General features: G+C 43.1%; 1 protein-coding gene across 1 annotated transcript in view; it reads right to left on the bottom strand.

Moving 5' to 3' along the window:
* Positions 1-6,860: 6,860 nt before the first annotated feature.
* LOC124720215 overlaps positions 6,861-25,093 on the bottom strand; it is a 364,115-nt gene continuing 345,882 nt past the window's right edge. The window contains exons 32-35 of the mRNA XM_047245536.1: positions 24,103-24,186; positions 15,324-15,676; positions 11,991-12,242; positions 6,861-9,639 (exon numbers count right to left, since the gene is read on the bottom strand). Coding sequence (XP_047101492.1) covers positions 8,926-9,639; positions 11,991-12,242; positions 15,324-15,676; positions 24,103-24,186 — 1,403 coding nt within the window. The 3' untranslated portion in view covers positions 6,861-8,925. The remainder of the gene's footprint in view (positions 9,640-11,990; positions 12,243-15,323; positions 15,677-24,102; positions 24,187-25,093) is intronic.

Here is a 25,093-nt window from a genome sequence, read left to right as displayed (position 1 = left end):
CGCTGTCGCGGCATGCTACCAGTGTTAAAGACTGCGATGGAGCTCCGTATGCCACGGCAAACTGGCTGACACTGACGGCGGCGGTGCACAAATGCTGCGCAGCTAGCGCCATTCGACGGCCAACACCGCGGTTCCTGGTGTGTCCGCTGTGCCGTGCGTGTGATCATTGCTTGTACAGCCCTCTCGCAGTGTGCGGAGCAAGTATGGTGGGTCTGACACACCGGTGTCAATGTGTTCTTTTTTCCATTTCCAGGAGTGTATTAAGAAAATCCATATTTTGACGAATACGATTTACGCAGAAGTCCACAGTTCAGCTAGCTCCACCCAAGAAAAGCTGACTGAAGAAGTGGGAAATATTACCCAACAGCTCACAATGGTAGTTCTCGAACAAACCCACCTCAAAGAAAAGATAGAAAAATTAGAAGACCGAGCGGACCTCGCGTCACTAAACAACGAAACCAACATGGCCGAAAGAATTGTACACGAATGTAAATTGTGTGACGACTATCTGGACAAAAAAACTTGAAACAATTACACAGGACATACTTTCAAAAACAAAGACACATGTTAAAGACGAGACAAAACACGTAGAAGACGAAGTGACAAAATTACGAGACAATGTTGTGCCGTGTTTGGCGACTGGTGCAAACGCATCGTCAGGGAACGACAAAACAGCTAAAACCGTGGCTAATGACACAGACAGAACACCTATTGCGGAATCACCTATTTCAAATCAAAATTACAATGTGCCGCTTTCTTTTCCACCAAACGAGCAATATTACGGTACGACACCTAGAGTAGCAAGTGACACAAACTACGTCAATACAGTTATGCCAACCGACATGGCCGATGATACGTTTGTAAGGCATGGGTATTTCCAGACATTTTCCAGTGAGAACAAGCACAAAGTCCACCCTATTGTGTTTATTAGATCATTTGACGGTGTTTTTCCACGTAGTTGGTCAGAAGTCGATAAAATCAGATACGTCACCAATCTCATGAGAGGACGAGCAGCTAAGTTGGGTGCCGCTATGAAGCGGCGGTGCCTTACGTTTGAAAAGTTCGAACAAGCCTTCTTGGACGAATTCTGGTCCGAGAATGAGCAACAGAGTCTAAGGAGAGAAGTATGCAACCCCGAGACCTATGACCCTAAAAAAGAGACATTAAGACAATACTTTGAGAGGTACCTAGACAAGACACTGTACTGGTCCAAACCAGCCGACTTGCCAGCGATAACTGACACTTCAAAGAGCCACTTACCCTTTCCATACCGAGACAGATTAATAGGAGTACCGGAGAATGACATTAAGACTTTCTTAAACTTCTTAGATCAAATGGACGTAGTTTACAGAGGCGATTCACGCCATTCAAATTTTACTCATATTACTAACCAAAATCAGCACCCACCCCAAAGGAACCGTAGTGACGGTGGTTGGTGGAACCATCCGTCCGCGCCGCGACACAATACGATGCCTGCGCGCGAAACATATTCAAATGGAAACGTGTATGACGGTAGGAACAACCGCAGAAATTCGTGGAATAACAATAACAACAATAATTATCACCCATATCAAAATGGTAACTACAAGCAAAATGAAAATCACAGACAGTACAACAACAACAGCAATAGGAGACGTGAGAATAACCGGCACAACCCGGGCTACTTTGACAGGAACATGACATATAACAGTCATAATTACCACCAAAACAACAACAATCCCAACAATCACCGACAGAATACGTGGAACACACAAAATTCACGCATGACAAATCATAACCCTCCACGGAATCCGCCGCCGTTTCCCAGTACAGTGATTCACTCCCCGCCACGAAGTAGCAATAACAATTGCGGCGCGCCATCAGCTGACGCGTGGGCGCCAACCGGCCGGAATGTAAACATAGTGGAGCTGGTCAATGAACCCAGCCAAACACAGCAGACGACGGAAAACAGTCGACGACCGAGCTAAGCGCTCGGGCTTCGGTCGTGAGGTGTTGTAAGAGCGCAACGGCTGAGACGGTTTGTTTCCTCAGGTACGATGACAAAATGACAGTAGAACAGGAATTAACAAACCTATCAGGTTGATGACCTTGTTTTTTTGCGTTCACATCCCAAGTCTACAAAATTAAAACAACTGAACAGAAAATAGCAGCTATTATATTCAGGTCCTTTCAGAATAGCAAGCATACCTCACCCAGGTTGTTGTTACTCCATAGAATACCCGTTATCTCACAAGCCGAGGGGGCTGCATCCCCACAGACATTTGAAACCCTTTGTGCACTAAAACAACATAATATACTGACAACTAATTTGAACATGAGCAAGTTGTTGTGAAAACGGGATCATAAATATTTGTATTGAATACACGAACATTAAGTTGTACAGCCTTAGAACACAAACGTTAATTTATAGAAATTATATACTGCAGTTACACTTGTACACATAATTATGAAGAGAATGTAAACCCAGGTGAGTACACTTACTGAATGACAAAATATGTTCATATAGGATTGAGATCTACACAGGTTACATTTGTTGTTAATTGTAAATTATAAGGTGAATCAACAATTTGTTAGTTATTTCAAGGCACTCTAATGACAGGAGATAATAGCTATTGAGATCAGTAATGACGTAGGTATGTAGCAGAATGAATGAGGATGTAAGAATGAATGATCAGTATGAATGAGTTAATATTTAAGTTAATATATGAAGGTAAGTTACTGTGAAGTAGTTGATGGAGACAGATTATTTGAGGAAAATATTATTGGAGTTTTATGAGAATGGAAATGCCAAATGGCCCCACGTTTGTGATATATTAATGTTTGATGAGGAATACATCTCCCTTAAAACCCACATCCTTTCGTCTTTCCCTCTCCTTCCCTCTTTCCTGATGAGGCAACAGTTTGTTGCGAAAGCTTGAATTTTGTATGTATGTTTGTGTGTCTATCGACCTGCCAGCGCTTTCGTTTGGTAAGTCACATCATCTTTGTTTTTAGATATATTTTTCCCACGTGAAATGTTGCCCTCTATTAATTAATATATATATATTATAATGAATATGTGAGTAAGGAATGAGTGAGAATGTTTTGGTAATATTGTGCTACATAGAGAAGTGAGTAAACAGTCTGCATCATTAAGATTACATAAGAATTTCAGCTTGAAAGAAAACATTTGTGGTGAGTTAGAACACGTGAGCACAAGACGTTAAATGTGAATCTATTTTCAGTGCCCTTGAAAATGAACGAATGCAAGAAAAGCAGAGTGAACATAATGGTGATTACAGCTGTTGAAAGAAATGTAATAAGAATGTAACTTGGAAACAAATTAGCTTTAATTTATTTCAGAAGTGTAACTTAGTAACCTTTCGTTAAGTTTTGTTAAGCCACGGTGTGGAAGAAAACATTTATAGTTCATGTTCAGACAGGAGAATGATATTTTAAGAAACTTAAGTTGAAATATAGTTTTTACACAGCCCTCATGTGAATACATTTGTGTATACGAAAGTGAAATTTAGTGCCATGTTAGCCTTTATTATACTTACACACAACAGAAAACCCCGAGGAAGCAAAAGATAGGAGAGTTATTAAGGCCATTTTTGCGACTCGTACAACACCTCCACTTAGCGAACAGATGACAAAATTACATCTACTTTGAAGACAACATTTGACTTTTCAGGTAATGCAAGGTAAGTGCAAAGGAGCAGTGACCACCTGTGCAGCCGACGTCAAGCAACCACACTGAGAAAGAGACATTTCACTGTCAATTATAATACTATGTTCTTTATTTATGTTTAATAGACAGATATGATATATATACACCACATACACGATGTTTAACGTTCACTAAAGTAGAAGTAAGTTCGTAGTTGAACTCGTGAGAGGAAATTTGATATGTTATTATATAACACACATTATGAGAGAGACAAACTCTGTGAGATATATTTTCCATTTGTATAGACGGTATCCACAAGAAGTGGAGATATTGAGGAAGTACTGAGCAGATATGCGATTTATTCATGCAAGGATTTGTTAATGTATAATACACTTAGTCATATGAACAGTCAGAACACAAACAGAGAATCTGTTATGATGTTACACTACACAGACTTGACATAAAGACACTTACATTTACCCATGATTTGGTAAATTGTAAGCACCTCCTTTCACACACCCCTTGAAGGTGATACAAATGTTATAATGTATTATGTTCTCTTTTTATGTAGTAGCTGTAGGATTTGGTAGATTATAGGTAGTGAATAGTTTCTTCCAGTCTATCTTCCTTTCTTTCTCCATTATCCTACCACCTCCTGCAGCTGGGTATTGTTTGTTTATGGAATTTAAGAATATATTGTGTGACAGTAAACTTTCAGGTATGAATAAAAAGGCATGAATATTGATGGCATTACAAGCCTGGTCAACCGCTAGCCAAGATATGGATCCCAAAAGAAAGAAAGAAATAATAAATGAAAGAAAGCCCGTGCTTTAAATATTAAGTCTGACATCCCTTGGCACGCCCAAACCTGAATTAAAAATAAAATAAAATAAAATAAAATAATAATAATAATACCCCAATAAAAGAAAGCCAATGGGACTCAGTATAATTTTTTAGTGTAAATATTTCACGTGTATATTCTTGTAAATTTATGTGTGTGTATATGTGTTAAAACTTTGTATATTGTCAACATATTTTGAAATGTGACCACGAAGAATAAGCTTTCATAATTAACGATGTAAACATGCTTGGACACAGTGAACTTTGTTAAAATGTAAATATGGCAAAAAAGTGTTGCAAACTGTGAACGTTATAAACGACGAATTTTGTGTTATTTGTGAAACTTATGGTGCATAAACCAAATAACTGTTTGTAAAACGATATAAACTGCAATTTACTTCGACGATAATGAGGATTTTCACACTGCAATTGAACGTTTGTTGGCGAGTGTAAACAACGTGATGATACACCTACCTTTGCGAACATCGACGCCGTTGTTCCTGGCCGGCCTTCAGATGCTTTGGAGACAATAAACTCGGCACCTGTCGTAGGCGATGTGGAGGCTAAAAAATACATCGACCATATATGCCCCGAGAACAATAGTCATGAAAACGCACAAGGACCTGGAGTGTTGTGTCGTAACAGAAGACATGGACGTTGCTTCAGATCATGCACACGCTCAATCTTATGGTGTCACCGGACTTAACACACCATTTATGCTGGAATAACAACTTTTAATGAACACCATGTGAAAGTGAATACTGTGCAAGACTGTCATAACACAGCGATTTTGAAACTGCCGCACGCGAATTTCAGTGATGCTATTGCGCATGCGCAAAGACTACATGCTGCCACAGATGCATTGGGAAACCAACGCTGGAAGCGCACAACATTAACTGCGCTGGCGAGCAACTTGTTCAAACGAACTGTATGTAAATATATAATAATTGTGTAAAAAGGATCAAAACTGTAACAATTTTATTTAGTATATAGGTTTAGACAGTAGGTATTGACAAAAATTATCCCCTATGAATGCACATGGCCTTTTCTATGAAAATATGTATATATTAACATTTAGGCATATCTATTATATTGTTTGCTAGCCTGCCACACTAAATGTTTTAGTGTGACAGTCGAGGGGGCGATGTAGCGAGACTTTGAATTTCGCCGCACTACACTCGTTCCCTCAGACATAAATTATACCGTTGCAGTGGTATGAGCACTCGACGGCAGAGAAAATACTAAAATTGTAACTCTCTTTTTTTCGATCTGTTTTTTTATTGTCTCCCGAGAGCGGAAGCTTATTGCAGACGTCATCTCATTAAGACGAAAAAACTTATTAATGTGTAGACATTGTGGAAGTTATGTAATTCGGAGGATGGAGAGAAGCAACTAAAATAAATTGCATTTAATATCAAGACGGTTTTGGATACATTAGAAATTCCTGGACAATGAAACTTATTCCAAGATTTCGGAGCAGACTTTTCACGCAGAAATGAAGGAGATTTTTGAAGACCTGAACGCCGCACGAAAGGAGACATGTTAACCTGGTAAAGGATGAACTCTTATCTGCGCCATTTTCCCCTGTTAGTTACATTTGTTATTCTCTGCCTTTTTCAAATAATTTTTGTAGTGGAAATTGGTTTGACTATTGCTCAGAAACGCCACAAGGACCACCCCAGCAATAGCCTTTCCGAATCACGAAGTCCGATAACTTTTCTGTAATACGAAGTCCGATTTGCTTTTCATTCTTTCGCTTTTTCACGGTCATTTACGATTTTAAAACCCCATTATTGTTCACCATTTCTTCCCACACTTTCAACCTTTTCTTTTCTTCTCATTTTCTTTTTTTTATTAAACACTACATACGAGAAGAGGGTTGACACGGCGGGGTCTCAATGGGCCATATCTAACAGTCAATTTGGAGGTGGTGGTTCACAAAAAAAGTGAGAATCCAAGTTTAACAACATTTAGCCACTAGTCATATCTCTCTTACTGCCTCACTACACACGGGCCCCCTTAAAGTAAGATCCACGTGACCTACCGCTGCCCATTCCAACCTCCCCAAACAAACCCTCTTGCTTCTGTGAAGAAGAGAACTTTCAGTCATTTATTCCGGCCTGTCAGCTGAACTAGTACGTTTTATTGTGCGACTGCTTTGCTTGGCATAAATACCCGATGCCTAAATACATTTCCAACACAATTGCCAAATGGAATGTTCAGTTTCAATAAAATTTTCAATTCATTTTTGGAGCAAACACTCACCATTCATCAGTTGCTGAGATAATAAGGATGTTGCATTATGTAATTAGCCCTGGGATTATCAAAATGAGGTTTTCTTTGTATTTATGAAAGCAATAAAGCACAGAGATATTTTATAATTATATATTTATTCATAACACTTGCAGGAACACAAGAGAGGTGGCTTTTATCATTAAAAAACAGAACTGGAAGATGCACTAACACTCTTTATTAATTTACACATATGTATATATATAGGCTCCGTCATTTATTTCAAATTTTCAATATTATATATATGTTTTCCTTTTATATGTATGTATTTATATATATGTACATAATTTACTGAAATTCCATCAGTGAATAATAGTATAAATTGTACTAAATCTTTTTACTCTATAACATATACCTAAATATACATCATATAGACATCTTTTACATAGAGGAATTTGGCTTCATTTGAGAATGCTGTTCAGCACAAAGGACGACTACAAAAAGCACCCCAGAACCCCGCAGATTCCGCCCCCAGCCAGAAAGTGGTGCCACCAATTCGGATCAATTTCACTTTCCACATTAATCAGACTCGACGTAAAAGGGGCCACGTGACATAATTTTTCAACAGCTGGCAACAGAGTACTCTGGCACGTAGCTCGCTGCCGTACATTGTTCTAGTACCGATGCAAAGTCACTGCACGAGATGAAAAATCTGGCAGGCAGGGACGGAAACCGCCGGCTTCCTGCGACCCCGGGCGACTGACGTGTGCGGCGGACAAATTTGAGGCAGAGTCGATTACCTAAAGTGCAAACTGGAGCAGCACACGATCTCTCTCGGGTCTCCCATGTAATTTATCCATGTTAAGAATGGCCACAGAGACGTACAGTTTCACTATATTCTGTCGAACGGCAGTGCGAAATTTTTTCAGGCAATTCAATATATCGTGTAGTAAACGACTGGAGACAAGGTAGGAAAGATTGTGCACACGTCTCAGTGCCCAGAGAAACACATGCAAGGAACAGAATAAAGTAAAAAATATAACAATACCGAAACGATACACTCGAACACAAACCGATACGGTACGAAACAAAAGAACCGTCCTGCAACATGCAAACAACGCACAACCCTAAAAAAACTAAGAGATCACGTAACTGGACATTTTCAATTTGTGGAATATACAGAGAGACACACATCACACATTCAGACACACTTCACGAGCAATAAATCGATCGCAATACCAGTTTCTGCTATTATAATGTGTACACGAAATTGCTTCCACCTGAAGCCGGGAAAAAAAGGCACTATATTGGCAGTTTTGATAGCAGGTCCACACGTTCTGCTCTCATCTTCCACATACAAGGTACAAAACCAGTCACTGTATCTGCACTACTCTTTCACTTTTCACTTCTGAAATACCTCTCCAAAAGTCCAAAATTTCTTGAACTGCACTGAACTGTCACCGTCAACTGAACCTGAGCAACTGTGAACAACATAACAAATTGACACTAAAATGTAACAAGCGCTAAGGTCGCACGGCACACGAGTGAACACAAATTTCACATACCTCTACAGTCAGTTACAATGGACACTTGGAGCGGATGCATTAATTTCTGTTACATTAACCCTTTTGGAAGAATTAATTTAATTCGGTTGCAGAGATGCACAGGGAAGAAGTGGCATACTTGAAACTGACACGAAATAGAGGGGCGTGAAATTTGCCATTCACAAACAGGTCCCGTCGAGAACCTATAAAGTTACTAAAAGGGATACGAGAGTATTTACGAGCACACGATGACTACGACAAAAAAACTGGCAGTGGTTCGAGTGTGTCTCTGCAGTAGGTATCCCGATCGTCCGCACTATACGAGCAGCAAGTACTGCCGAGGTCTACCGTGTCACCGACGCAATGCGACCTGGTCAAAAGTTATTGTACTGTTACTCGGTCACACACAGACTGAGGGTCAGGAGAGAATTTAGTACACGCTCTTATTGTCTCTCCCCATCCGTAACACAATATCATACTATCACGAAAGGACTACGGCGTTTCAACATCTGACAGAAATGTCACCACTTCGAAGCACTAAGTGTCTCGAGAGCAACGTCGACAGCATCTGGCGTCAACTGGGGCCGTAGCAGGGAAGCCAGTTTACACTGCCGTAGATATGACAGAGGATGCAGGAGGTATACGCCCAGTGGCCGCCTATCAGACAGGCGGCTCCACACCGCCGGACGCAGTGCCGTCCTCCGAGCTGTCGGCTCCGGCCGCTGCCGAAACTGACACGTGGCGGGCCTTGGCCCGGAATACCGAGATGAGCAGATCCGACTTGGCACGGCGTCGGCGCCTCCTGGCCGCGGCACCCACGGGGCCGGCCGCCGCTCCTTTCACGTCGCAGGAGCTCTGGCTGGAGTCGTCGGGCGTCGTCGCTCTGCACGGCACCTTGGCCGGCGGGAGGGCCGAGCCGTCGCCCTCGTCGTCGTCGCTGCTCGCTGAGACTGTGACCGGCGCGGGCGGGGCAGCTCCGGTAACGGCGAGAGCCGTGTGTGCCGGCCTCCTCCCCCCGCCGCCTCCGCGCCCTCTCCCGCGCCGTCTCGCCGAGCCGGCTCCGCCCCTCCCGGGCCCCCCCCTACCGGCTCCCCGCCTCGGCCGCCTACCTCCCCTGGGCGCTGCGGAGGTGCGGGCGACCGGAGTGGCCCGGGGCTCGCCGTCACTGTCGGACTCGTCCAGTACGTCACTGAGGTCGGAAGGGAAGTCTGCACACGACTTGCGCCGCCTCTCGCGCCGCTGGGGTCTCCCGGTGGAGGGCCGGTCACCCTCGACCGCATCCCCTCCCGCCGTCTCCGACCGGGGAACTGCCTCCTCTTTCGAGATCTCCGACGCAGTGGTCTGCTCGACACTTTTCGCACCGTTCTCCTTCTCCTAAAAGGGAATACGTATGCGTGTTAACCCAAAATGTTTCTCTGTAAGGAGAAAATGTAGTGTACCGATTTACGAAAGCTTCAAATAGTGTCGAGTAGTATTTCTTTGACAAGTGAATTATTATTCAATTTTTTTTTATTTATTTATAGTCTATTGTCGAATTTGTCTATATTTACAAATGTCTTCAGATCTGTTGAAACAAATACGAGACACGATAAGCTTAATGTTACGTAATTAATCTGAAAGAAACGTACGATAAATTTAACAGTGGATACAACACTCACTGCAGTTGCAGAGCAACCTTTCAGTTTTGTAAGTTGTGCACAACCTCTGTACATCACTAATGTACATAAATTATATTGTCTGGAATCGCAAAGGAGTATTTGCAACCACATTAGGGTGTGTTGTCCTCTATTTGTGGTACGTGAACAAAAAGTCATTGTTACAAAACAATACAGTTACAAAGATAAAATAAAATTATGGTCAGTGTACAAAGATGGCGAGGAAATTTTACACAGGTGGGAAAACCATTTAAACATCACCACCAACAACTCTGTAACTCAAATTCTTCAATGTGCAAGGGCCACCAATCACACTGGAAAATTAAAAGAGTGCATTTGCTGCTCATTTTATAGACCTAGAGAAGGCATTTGACAGTGTGGCACGGGAAATGCAAGTGAATTACAAACTCAGTATACTTAAATCAAAAAGTGCCACTGAAAGTGAGAGGAGACTGAATTATGAAAAGAAGTAAGACAAGGCTGCCCAATAGATGATACTGGCATAAGAATCTAAGGTGAAGAATACAACATTTGGAGATTTACCATCCACGTAATGCTATACAGCAACAAATGAAAAATATTGCAGGAAGTAGTGGAGGTTATTGAAGGTAAAGCAAATAGCTGTGGAATGAAAATCGATACAACATATAAATCAGTAATGACATTACAAGTAAATTAAAGGGTAAAGATAATGCTGATCGGAGAACATTAGAAAACGTGAAATGTTTTAAACCTCTAAGAAGCAGAACAGATTGTGACAAAGTGCAGCACAGAAAACAAAACGAAGATAGCAATGCCGAAAGACGTACGTTATAAGAAAAATCAAGTTTTCTGCAGATGATGATGATGATGATGATGATGAAGTCCTATACTCCTTCACAGAGCGTGGGGGAACGATGCGGGAGACCCGCACCGTCGTACTAGGCAAGGTCCTGCAGAAATGTCGACAAAAGTTTTACGAAAAATCTGACGAAATCTTTCATACGGATTAGCCTCCTCCAGTATGGTGTTGAAACAAGGACAATGAGACAGAACTGTAGAGCAAAGGCTGGAGGCAGAGGATGGAAAAAATAAGTTGGATGGACAGAGTGAGAAATGAGTAGCTACTGAGAAGAGTGGGGAGCATAGACAGTAGATGAGTGCAATAAATAAAAAGAAACTGGGTAGCACATACATTCTTAAAAAGAGAGGGGAGTGATTTCAAATTCTCATTGACGTGTTGAGTAACAGCATTAAAAATTAGTAGGCCTAATGCAAACTAGAAATGGAGACAAAGACAACCTAAAGAAGTGAAAAAACCCATGAAGATAACCACAAACTCAAAACACGTGGAAGTAGCCTTAAACATACACCTTTCTGCTAACAAAGTTTTCAATATCTTCTGTAAGAGTGTGGTTATATTAAATTTTAGGACTGATGCCTTTTTGCCCAAAGAAGATGACTGTAACTAGCACAGGAAATATACAAATATGGTAGGCATCTTTAGCATCCATAAGAATGGGGTGAGGAGTTTGACTGAGCTAACAATGTAAAAATAATCAGCAACTAAATGTATGTAACGATATTTGGGACTGAACATGACAGCCCTGATGGCAACTGTTTTGTACCAGTCAGTGTGTAGAGTGGTGACACATTTCAACCAAACCAAAAACGGGAAAAATGCTCGGGGGTAAGACACGCCCAGCTCCTAGTTGTAAACGTGGGGCACAGGTAGATGTTTATGTGTGAAACTAACTGAAAGTGACTTATTAGCATTCTGTTTTTAAAGCTATACAATACAGAATGTTGAGACTGGAATGATTAGTATGTGGAAAATCCGCTACTTTGATATACGGATACAATCAGTTCTTATTATGAAGAAACAGTCACCATTATAAAAGTCCTTTCAAAATTAAAGGAACATGTGACAAAAGGGAGCAGTACACAAAGAAAAAAGGAGAACACCCGACTGGAAACAAAGTCAAGCAAACAAAATCGAGAAACAGCGAGTGAACGGTCCGCCCCTCGCACACCAACAGGCTGCTAGCGAGCGTGGCTGGCAGAACACGAGACTGGTGCAGTCCTACGTGCCTCGGCCAGCTCGGCTGTGGAAGCGGCACCCGCGGTGGTGTCCGGAGTGGCGACGGCGGCCCCCCCTGCCGGCCGCCTCTGCAGCTCCGGTCGCTCGGCCAACGTCTCCTCGTCGGCGAACTCGTACACATCGAGCCGCGCCGGTGACGGACCGGGTGACGCTTCGTCGCCCCCGCTGCCGGCTCCCGCCTTCTTTCCGCGCTTCCTCTCCAGGGAAGCGAATCTCGGGCCCGGGCCGCTTGCCTTGCGGACCTGAGGAGAAACGCGCACACTTAAACCCGTGTAGTAAACACTGTGAACCGACCGGCATACTCGACAACTGCGTGTCACACAAAACTGTCAGGGTTGCAGGCAGACACGTTATATACGGTGCGTATCAAAACTGAGGGTCGAATGACTACTGAAAGTCAGATTTACTTCCTCGTCATTTTTGTACCTAGTCACAACTACGCTCCCAACTCTTCTGGTGTCTTAATTTATGTTTTATACCTCACCAGATTTAAAATAGCACTTTTCGTGTAACATTCACTTTAGAAACCTACTAAATGATTGAAGGGTTAAGGCCGCATCAAAACACGTACAGTCACCATTTGTCTAAGGCTGCTACGTATAAATTGATGCGTACTTAAACTGATGACAGCCTGCTAAGGTATACCGGGTCGTTCCACCTCTTTCTCGCAATCACACGAAATGTGTTTGTGTAAAAATATTGTTTAAGTTAACATGTAGAGAATTTTCCACTGTGTCTTCTTTTATTTTGATTTGTGCAGACAATGTGAAGCACGAACATAGGACATTAGCGAGGCGCGACGCCGTGACGGTGGCATCTATACTTCGGTGTCAAGGCTCGGCGATGCTGACGAGGTAGCCTCTGTCGGGAAATAGCTGAAAGAAGCTGAAGAGAAATGTCATTTTGTTCTGATCTAAGTGTCTATAAAGAGGCTGCTTTCACGTACCAATTATGAACATATATTCACTCGACACTGTAATTTTTATGTCAGAGCAACAAAATACAGAAAAGTTCTTCAAAATGCAGCCGCATCATTTCGTAGCGAGTTGGTGTAGATCTGAACTTTCTTACAGCCCTCACCTCTCTGCCGACGGAGAAGAAGTCCCTCAGTACGAGCAGCATAGCCAAGTACGAGGTGACTGTAAGGAAATAATTGATGTGAAAGTTCACACGAAAAGTATCGGTGTGACAGATCGCTAATGAAGTTGGCAACTCGGTTACAACCCACAGCCTGGGTTCTTCAACACTTCACTGATACATCATAATTGGTTCAATCGTAGAAACATTTGACTGTAGTAAACTGTATCGTTAAAAATGTGCTCACTGCTGCTGCTTTCCATTAGTAACATAAGAACAAACAATAAGAATCACGAGGCTCGATACAGACTCGTGTGACGTTATTGATCAAGCTTGTGCATTGGAATCTCCTTGGAGGGGAGAGATTGGAATCTACATTCGATTGTCCCGACTAGATTTTTCGGTGTTTTCCTTACACTGAATGAGACAGCTGCTGCCACGATTCTTTCAGCTACGATGCGACTAAATTCTCCTTCCTCATTCATCTGTGCTCGTACTCCAAGTCGTATCACCTCATCGTCCACATTAGATCAAATTCTAAACTACCATCTACGTGTAATTTTTTTTCTTTAAAAATGTCACAGATGACCTAAAAGGATAAATACTTATTTGACACTAAAAACTGTCTGTGAATCCTTTAATCTGATTATGGAGTACATATTAAATATGGGTTTTAAGGTGCCTATTACACAAAGGCTGAGAAGATAACACATGATCATACTGCATCAATGTGACTGTACTCAACGAGGCAAAAGTGTACAACACGTCCAGTTCTCTCAAGAAAATTTGTATTTTTCACGTTTTGGTGTTTCCAGTTGAGCTAACGTCATCTTTCTCTTTCCACAATGTTTCAACTTTCCTGATCTCAGACAGACACCGCACACACATTCCTTTATCCGACAGTTGGAGTTGCTATGGCAAGAAACAGAATTTACACTCTGGGATCTACCTACTGCTTATTTTAAATGTCATTAATAACAGCCACTTATAATAACAAAATACCCAAATCCACAACTCACCGGGATTACATATCTTGTGGGCATTTGCTCTTTGATGTTACAGGTACACATTTGGGGGGGGGGGGGGGAGGGGGGTGTGTTTGGGGACAGGGAGGTCATCGGTCTCATTGGATTAGGGAAGGACAGGGAAGGAAGTCGGCTGTGCCCTCTGAAAGGAACCATCCCGGCATTTGCCTGGAGCGATTTAGGGAAATCATGGAAAACCTAAATCAGGACGGCCGGACATGGGATTGAACCATTGTCCTCCCGAATGCGAGTCCGGTACAGGTACACAGTTTCATATGTGACTAGTGTGGTTTTTTAACTTTGTGTACAATTAACTAAAACTTCGTGTAATGTTTGTCAGGTTTCTAAAACGAAAACTACACTAGTTAAATGCACTCAACTACCTCACTGCATCAGTGTTGCCACCTTCACTTCAACGGAACACAATATGGCTCCATCTCGAAAACATAGACAAATCTGTAACTGTCGAATCCGTTCACTACGCTAGCGTGCCGAGACTGATACACATCTGCTATACTGCCGAGGGACCAACATCCAGACGAGACTGCTGATCAAAGAAATTAAGTTTCACGTTATTTTAAGCTATACTGACGGCCAATTGTGCAGATATTCAGGACATCCAAATGACTTTCAAAGTCCCACACTACTTGCGGTTCTCTGCACAAGCAAATTGTGTTACGATACACTGACTGAACCGCGTTGAAAGGGGTGCCAGGGCTAAAAATATACAAAAACAAATCACTATGTGAATGCCAAAATAAAAATCGACCAATGTTGTTACGATGTGCACCAAATAATTACTTTTGATCAGAAAATTATGAAACAAACTGAATTTTGTCTGGGCAAAGTATTGCAGAAGTTACTGACGTATCTCGGCTGATGTTTCTATTGATTAACGACAACTGAAACATTAGCACAGAATTTCAGTTATGAAAAACAAAGAAGTTTTCGTATCATGCCACCAATTTGGAATAAATTGAGCAGTCTCCAGACTGTGACAACTTGGGAAGCTGTCGTAACACTGCGAGAACAAAATGACGACATTAACTCGGCTAATAATGCAGAAACTTGGAAAGAATTGGGAAAAAAGTAATCGTGCCGTACTTTTCGGTACGCTCAGTTTCACCTCAGTTGACAATTGTCGTAAATACTGGGAAACACAATAGAAATCACATGCAGTAGACGTACTGCACTGCACAAATGTCTGCAGTGAGCACTCACCAGTGGCAGGCTGAAGGCGGCCCCCTTCTCCAGCTTGACGGCACCCTCCGTGCCAGACGCCGGAGCCAGCGGGAACCGCATGCCCCACTTGGCCTGCGAGGCTCCGCGACCTCCGCCCCGCCGGCTCTGCGCACCCAGTTCGCGCAGCGCCGCCATCGCCTGCCGCTTTATAGTCTCCCCGTCGGGCGGTGACACGGGTGCGGCCCGGCCCGACGCGCCGCCTCCCCTGCCGCGGCCGTTACGACCCCTGCCCTGTGCGGGCGATGACTCCTGCGGCGGGGGCTCGGGCCGGCTGTGCTCCGCTTTGCGGTGCGCCAGTACTTCCTGTGGCGTGCCGAAGTTGATGCCGCAATCTGAAAAACAGCACGCCGCAAATGGTGACGGTCGCAAATAGTTTTAAAATAAATATGGTCGCTAATGTGTCAGTAGATCTGAATCGATGCCGAGAGATACGGGTGGATCGCATCTGTACAGGTTAGTGTGGTGTGGTGTGGTGCGGTGTGGTGACGTATTACAATCGAATCAGTTGAACTCCAGAAAAATGTTCGGGGCAAGACACACCCGACACTAACTACGGAGGTGACGCAAAAATGACCCTTTTTTTTACACCGTGCTGATTTTTTACACCACACTCCTAAAATAATTTGTCTTTCCTCAGCCGTTTTCTATTCTACACATAATGCACGTACCACAAATACTTTACATTGGTAAATTATTATCCGAGCTTTATTTCATTAGACTTCATTATTCACTTCTTATTTTTCAGACTACTTCTGATAAAAACATTGGTTTTTAATGTTACATTTCCTTTCGTGAACTACTCTAAATTTACAATTCATTAAAATGGTGTGTTGTTCATAATCCAACACTGCCAATAACTCTATTTCAAGACTGACAAACATATTCCCATTTCAAACAAATATGTTTCACGTTTTGCTAAATATGAATATTTAAAATGTTATACTTATCGAAAATTATTGTGGAATGTGAATACGGCATACGTGGCCAGACATCCCCTTTCAGAGAGTTCAGCTACCCGCCACAGGTCTCTCTATTCGACACTACTTTCGCAGTTCGATGAAGACGAGGGCGACAGTCCCCGAGTGAAGAAAATCTTTGACACAGTCGGGAATCAAACCCTGGGCTCTCACGTGGGGCATTCAGCTGCACTGAGAACTCGGCTACGGAGGTGGGCAAAATTATTGTATTCTAGAATGTCTGAATCCTAAAATAGAACTCTGTCCAAATTGAACTGCTACAATTTTGCAGCCCTAGTTTTCTGTTTTCAAAAATATATAAGCTCAAGGTAAAGTCTGTGGTGCAAGTCTGTGGTGCAAGGCTACTGGCCCGACTGCAGGAAGAGAACAGCCTTTTTTCACTGCAGCAATAGGAAGGGAACAATGGTGCAGCAGCCCGGCAAAGGTGCCGGCACTCGACTGGTAGCACACTGACCGAATCTGGAACCATCCCAGAGAGACTGGGACTAAGCCCAGGACCTCCAGGGTGAACTCTACAACTGCACCACTAGACTGCAATGGCCACAGGACAAATATATACTTTTATTAAAATAACACATTACTCTGTGAAACATTCAAATTAGAAAATCTAATAATTCTTGGCAGGCTTTGGACATCTCAGTGTGTGTGTAATACATTTGGATTTTTAAATTTTGTAACTTCTGTTATTACATCCATTTTTACATAGATCCTGCACTCAAAGCCATATGTAGCCAGCATTCGGTTATCATATTGTAATGTCAGGATTCAGTCACATTGTTCTTAGTCAATCTGTAGCACACATTTCATTCAATGGAAAGCTATTATTCATTCTGCCAGTTTCGAATGTTTGAACCGTTGAATTGTTATTTGTGTGTGTTGAGCCTTGTAAAATTGTTGTTGAGCTGTGTAAAACTAGTAATCAAAATTACTACTTGAAACCAGATCACCGTACGTGTCAAGTTCAAGAAATCTAAATGAGCTGAACAATTAATTTTTGAAAGAACCTACTACTCAAATGAATAATATTGGTGAAGATGGAACATCCAAGGAACTTATGGGGCAAAAGAACAGGTCAATAACTTCACAAACCCTCTAAATTTCAAAGGAACTTAAATTTACCTTATTCATTAGCATGTCCAACTCACGGCTGCAGTTTCAATATTTTCCTTTTTACTGTGTCTGCAAATGCCTGACACACTTGGTGCAGTCACGTAAGTAGTTCCTGTTAAGTAATCCCAAATACTGGGCGATTCAAAAACACTTTTTTCAACTTTAGTGAAAGGTTCCTTGCAAGAAAAAAGTTCATATTGAAATATGTCCAAAAGCTTTTGAATGTTTAATTATTACTGAAAATTTACATCCAACATCTTTCTCCAAACACAACACAAAAACTTCAATGCACTCAAAGAACATCTCGACTAGAGTCCTGCATGACGGAGTACACGAGCACAAAATACGAGATGGGGCGAGCACACCCTAACTGGATAGGCTGCCCGCACTAGTTCTAGTGACCGAGCATAGAACCCGTGACCGAATACATAGCACCTAACTTCAAACACATTACCCGTGTGAGACTGCAGCCAGTACGGGCTTCCCATTTGTGGTGTGTGTCTCTCTCTCTGTAATCATGCAGCGTGAGGAGGCCAGTGCTGTAAGACCTAAGATTGAAACCAATGTTTACACACTGATGGAACGGGAAGATCTAAAAAGCTAAGTATGGAGTACATTTCTGTTGGTTGTAGACGAAAACAGTGTGTCAACTGGGTATGTATCGTGCATAAACTGCTCCACATTATTGTCTTTCCTGTTGGGAACCATTCATTTAAAGAAACACAGTTGCAGGAAACCTCACAAAGATACAGCTCCTTCAGGAATACCGGCAGTGATAAAAAATAGTGTTACAGAAAAATGTGTTGCAATGTGTGCTAAGGATACGAGACCTTTTAGCGCTGTTTCCGGTGAAGGTTTCAGAGAACTAGGCCAACAATTAATACATCTAGCTGCTCATTATGGAGAAGTTAATGTGGCAGATGTCATACCACATCCCTGTACTATAAGAAGAAATGTCAAAGAACAAGCTAATGCAATGCGAAACAGCACAATGCCTTCTGTTATTGCGGAAGTTATTAATAAAACAAGTGCAGCGACAGTTGATATGTGGACAGATTCGCATAATCAGGTGCACTATTTGACGCTTACAACACATTACATTAACACAAATTGGTCTCTTGTGAACAATGTTTTATTTACAACAAAATTCCGTGACGTTAAGAAGACGGGAGTAAATATTATGAAAGAAATTGAAATGGCTGATTGGGACATTTCGCCGCACATCTTGCACAGTTTTGTTTTTGTCTCCGACCAGGTTGCCAATGTAATAAAGGCTGTGGAAAATCACGAACGGATTCCTTGTGCTGCTCATTGTATAAACACAGCTATACTTTCGATGAAGATAACTTCTTGTTAAATCGTGCTCCGAACATCGCATCAACAATAAACACAGCAAAATGCATTGTAAGGGACATCAAGAAAAGTGGCCCCTGCTCGTCTTTGAAATCATCGTTGAAACAAGAGGTCTGCACACGCTGGAACAGCTTGTACACTGTACTGGAATCCTTACACACTCAGTATAACGAAGTTGCTGTTTTGCTGACGGAAAAGGACTCCGCTTACAGATTGCAAGGATATGATAATGAGCTTGCAGGAAAAACTGCTCATTTTCCGAGACTATTTAAAGAGGCCACAGCTGTATTAGAAGGCGAAAACGAACCGACAATCCAGTGAGTTGTTCTTTGGTTTCACAAACTGCAACAAATTTGCAGTGTCAATGACACTGACTGTCAGGTGAGTAATTACTGAAGTTAAAAGCACTGTTTTATTATGATATGCGATAGATTTATAATTAACTAGCTTAACAGATGTGTAATAACAGATATGTATTTTTTAACAGGAAGTGCAAAGGATTAAAAATCGCGCCTTGACTTTCGTTTGTGAGAAGACTGATCACTTCCAGACATAAAATTGCTACGTCTTCTATCCGCGATTGTACTGAAATATCACTTTACTTTCCAAGTGCTTTATGAATTTAGCTGTGTCACGTACTCGCTCTTGGAAACGTTACTTTTGTATTGAAAGATTATATATATATATATATATAAAAAAACAAAGATGAGGTGACTTACCGAATGAAAGTGCTGGCAGGTCGATAGACACACAAACAAACACAAACATACACACAAACTTCAAGCTTTCGCAACAAACTGTTGCCTCATCAGGAAAGAGGGAAGGAGAGGGGAAGACGAAAGGAAGTGGGTTTTAAGGGGGAAAAAAGGACAGGTATACACTCGCACACACGCACATATACATCCACACATACAGACACAAGCAGACATATTTAAAGACAAAGAGTTTGGGCAGAGATGTCAGTCGCACATACACAGACACAAGCAGACATGCGGATGTATACCTCTCCTTTTTTCCCCCTAAGGTAAGTCTTTCCGCTCCTGGGATTGGAATGACTCCTTACCCTCTCCCTTAAAACCCACATCCTTTCGTCTTTCCCTCTCCTTCCCTCTTTCCTGATGAGGCAACAGTTTGTTGTGAAAGCTTGAATTTTGTGTGTATCTTTGTGTTTGTTTGTGTGTCTATCGATGTGCCAGCGCTTTCGTTTGGTAAGTCACATCATCATCATATATATATATATATATATATATATATATATATATATATATATATATATATATATATATATATATATATATATCACATTGACACCAGTGTGTCAGATCCACCATACTTGCTCCGGACACTGCGAGAGGGCTGTACAAGCAATGATCGCACGCACGGCACAGTGGACACACCAGGAACCGCGGTGTTGGCCGTCGAATGGCGCCAGCTGCGCAGCATTTGTGCACCGCCGCCGTCAGTGTCAGCCAGTTTGCCGTGGCATACGGAGCTCCATCGCAGTCTTTAACACTGGTAGCATGCCGCGACAGCGTGGACGTGAACCGTATGTGCAGTTGACGGACTTTGAGCGAGGGCGTATAGTGGGCATGCGGGAGGCCGGGTGGACGTACCACCGAATTGCTGAACACGTGGGGCGTGAGGTCTCCACAGTACATCGATGTTGTCGCCAGTGGTCGGCGGAAGGTGCACGTGCCCGTCGACCTGGGACCGGACCGCAGCGCCGCAGTGATGCACGCCAAGACCGTAGGACCCTACGCAGTGCCGTAGGGGACCGCACCGCCACTTCCCAGCAAATTAGGGACACTGTTGCTCCTGGGGTATCGGCGAGGACCATTCGCAACCGTCTCCATGAAGCTGGGCTACAGTCCCGCACACCGTTAGGCCGTCTTCCGCTCACGCCCCAACATCGTGCAGCCCGCCTCCAGTGGTGTCGCGACAGGCGTGAATGGAGGGACGAATGGAGACGTGTCGTCTTCAGTGATAAGAGTCGCTTCTGCCTTGGTGCCAATGATGGTCGTATGCGTGTTTGGCGCCGTGCAGGTGAGCGCCACAATCAGGACAGCATACGACCGAGGCACACAGGGCCAACACCCGGCATCATGGTGTGGGGAGCGATCTCCTACACTGGTCGTACACCACTGGTGATCGTCGAGGGGACACTGAATAGTGCACGGTACATCCAAACTGTCATCGAACCCATCGTTCTACCATTCCTAGACCGGCAAGGGAACTTGCTGTTCCAACAGGACAACGCACGTCCGCATGTATCCCGTGCCACCCAACGTGCTCTAGAAGGTGTAAGTCAACTACCCTGGCCAGCAAGATCTCCGGATCTGTCCCCCATTGAGCATGTTTTGGGACTGGATGAAGCGTCGTCTCACGCGGTCTGCACGTCCAGCACGAACGCTGGTCCAACTGAGGCGCCAGGTGGAAATGGCATGGCAAGCCGTTCCACAGGACTACATCCAGCATCTCTACGATCGTCTCCGTGGGAGAATAGCAGCCTGCATTGCTGCGAAAGGTGGATATACACTGTACTAGTGCCGACATTGTGCATGCTCTGTTGCCTGTGTCTATGTGCCTGGGGTTCTGTCAGTGTGATCATGTGATGTATCTGACCCCAGGAATGTGTCAATAAAGTTTCCCCTTCCTGGGACAATGAATTCACGGTGTTCTTATTTCAATTTCCAGGAGTGTATATATATATATTACACACGTACATTGATTGTGTGTGTGTGTGTGTGTGTGTGTGTGTGTTTGTGCGAGAGAGAGAGAGAGAGAGAGAGAGAGAGAGAGAGAGAGAGAGAGAGAGAGGGGGGGGGGGGGGGAGTTGGATTTGTACAGTACAGTGCTGTGAGCTGGGGCGAGGCGACGTGAGGTGAGGTGAGGTGAGACATCAGCGGTAACCGGTCATGCTCGGTTATCTGCGTGTCCGGAATCCGGACAACTGACATGGGGCTAGTACGTGACTGAGCCGAGTCGTATGGGGCCGGACACGAGCGGCTCGGTCCCCCCATCAACAGACGAGCCATGACCGATCAAACATTGAGCGTTGCAGCACTCTAATCTTGATATATTGTGTCCACTGTATCCTAGCCGGCAGTGTGTAGCAGTCATACACAGAAGGCTCCGATGCACTGTATCTATATCACTAACCGGCTAACCCGATTCTTGGCGCCCTGACACTGTTGCAGGTTACCTGTCCAACTGTTTACAGGGGCAACAAAAATACGATTTCCAGTACTTCATGTAATTAGTGATCGAATTTAAAAATCTAAACTGTAGTATAATCCACTCATTAAGATGTATAACATTACGTCAAAGGTTTAACATAATAAGTCATTCGTTACAGTTAGAAACTGTGTACATGTCTCGAGCAAGCATAACTCACTGCATGCAAATATCCAGACTTGATTCGTCCGTAAATTGAGACTTTTGACAAATTTTACACACAATTTCAAAACTCCGTGAAACTCTCTCACTGACACCCCTACAAAATGATTAAAAGTAAAAAGTTTATTGCTTACTATGTTTTTTGCAGTTCATGCAGTAAAAATTCGGCATCTGGGTTGCCATTTTAATTTAGTACTTCCTCGCTATTAACTATATTCACAACACACTACGGAGACAATATCCACACACACTACTGAATGCACCTGCAAAATTAGACCACCGTACGATACACGGATCAGGCTAAGCGACATCACATCGAGGTGCACCAAAAACCAGCTTTTTCATTAAACAGAGCACAAATTGCCCGGCCTATACTAATAGAGTGTTTGATAATGAGCATTTAGCAACTTTCACCCAATGTTAATTACACACTCAAGATCAAATATTGAACACAATGACTCAGTTGTAAAGTAATCTGAAGTCTGAAGCTGTTTTATACATGGGAGTTCAATTCTTTAAAGATACGGGGTTTACTGATCGTATCCTAGGTGGCGATGTGGGCCACAGATACTTGTTTCAATTTGTTAGCTGTCACTCTCTCTCGAATCTCTGCCCAACAAATAAGAAGAAAGGTGTGGTTTACGTGCAACGGGTCTCACTGACCTCGATGCCCTGGCAGGTGGATAGCAAGAGGGGGACCAGTTCCACATGGCCTGCACTTTCTCCCAATTTTAATCCTTCGGATTCTTATATCTGGAATCAGCACATACAATCGGTTCATATGGAAAGAGTGAAAGTCCACAATTGGCCAGTAGAATCCACATACACTCAAACTTTTCTCAGTAATGCCACAAACCTAGCGGCTAGCTGCAGCTGGTATAAAAGTGCTGCAAATGCCCACCACCTGAGAACAAAGCCCGCCCTGGCTCAAAAAGATGGCTGCGGGACGATTAAGAGAGCTTTTAAAAACACATTCTAATGCAATTGGTCGCACTATCGATAGTGAGCATCACTTTGGGACGTCTCTCTTCACGACATGCTCTACAGACGGCATTTCTGAAAGTGTCGCTGCAGCCACATGTGGACGTTGTGCGATACCGTGACTGTTTACTTACACTAGAAACACAGTGGCAGCTCTGAAGCTACTTAAGTCTCTGAACTGATGTGTTTCTCTACTGCAACGTGCCAGTTAGTCGTATGTAAGAGGTTCCTTTATCATTCTTTTCTGCAGCAAGTATTTTGCATGAGGGGGGAGGGGGGGGGGGGGAAATTTCTCTCTCTCTCTCTCTCGCTCTCTCTCTCTCTCTCTCTCTCTCTCTCTCTCTCTCTCTCTCTCTCTCTCTCTCTCTCTCTCTCTCTCTCTCTCTCTGCGCCCACTATTGGACTGCACGCTTCTGCCTCAGGATTTTTACTCAGTATTTTTTAAACTATTTTCTGACATTTCACCAGCACAAGCAATCGGCATTGTGAAACATTTACCAACCACTGCTGGTGACTGAGGGTGACCCTCTGACAGTTTCAGGCTATTGTGCTGGTGAAATGTGATGAAAATAGTTGAACAAATGTGGTCAGCGAATATCACAATACGGAACTCGAGAAGCAATATGACACCAAGTGACCACAAATTCCTCGACAACTTTCAACAGACGTAATGTCAGTCTAGAGATACGGCAACTGTTGATAAGCTGTAACTGATCATATGTTACAGTCACAGATGTCACGCATTACAACTTATTAACAGTTTTGGCCGTTAGGTCCCCGAGCGAGATACAACAAAAAAATTGACAAATACATAGAAAGTTATATCTTAATGTAATCTTATTTATAATCTTAATTTATAACACTATTCATTTACTTTGGGGGAAAATGCACAGTTAAGTGGTTACATTAATTTCAATATGTACTGACATGTGAGCACACACCTGAACATAGGAAATCACCATCACCTCCCATGTCTCCGCCAGGTGTCTCGGCTGTCCAGTTGGTGGGGCTCGGTTCACGCCAACCTGTACAATGGTTTCAAATTTAGCTGTGCCACCAGTAAAGAACATTTGTGAACATGTTTTGTTCTGCTGTTACGAGTAATTGACCTGGACACTAGAAGGTTGGCTCACTATTTACCTGTGACAACACTTGCAATCTTGAATCAATTTCAAAACTTTTTGAGAACTTCCTCTCACATACAAGAGTGATCTGGGAAGGACGGGGAAAGGGGGGGGGGGGGGCGGCGCTTTTGGCTACTTACTACGGCCATGTTATGCTGGTAGAACAGTAGCCTTATCCACAAGTGGTAGAAAAATGCTTCAAATGGCTCTGAGCACTATGGGATTTAACATCTGCGGTCATCAGTCCCCTAGAACTTAGAACTACTGAAACCTAACTAACCTAAGGACATCACACACATCCATGCCCGAGGCAGGATTCGAACCTGCGACTGTAGCGGTCACACGGTTCCAGACTGAAGCGCCTAGAACCGCACGGCCACACCGGCCGGCCACAAGTGGTAGAGGAATCATACAAGATCCGATGGTGGCAGAGGACAAGGAAGTAGCTGCAACTACTAATTGAGTGTAGTGGAGTTACATAACGCCTAATACACACAATAAAAATGAGATAGCGGTAGGCTTAAGTGCAAAGTCATAGTTAGTCAGCTATTCGTGTGATGTGTAATATCACACACACCTCCTACTCATCAAAGAGAGACATCATTAGCTTAACTTGACAACAATGGTTGAGAAGAAATTTCATACAGGATGCTTATAGTAACTACTCCGACGTTTGCTGGAAGTATATTTCCAAATATATTTTTCACCTACAGTTGTCTCTTTCATTGTCTTCGACAGTCCCCTATGTGGAATGATAACAAAGAATGCAGTTCTAGCAGCGGTGTAATGCTATACTGATATTTGAGAG

The sequence above is a fragment of the Schistocerca piceifrons genome, chromosome 11 (assembly GCF_021461385.2).
Source record: "Schistocerca piceifrons isolate TAMUIC-IGC-003096 chromosome 11, iqSchPice1.1, whole genome shotgun sequence".
In the NCBI taxonomy this organism is placed as follows: domain Eukaryota; kingdom Metazoa; phylum Arthropoda; class Insecta; order Orthoptera; family Acrididae; genus Schistocerca; species Schistocerca piceifrons.
This window is presented reverse-complemented; position numbering and strand designations above follow the sequence as displayed.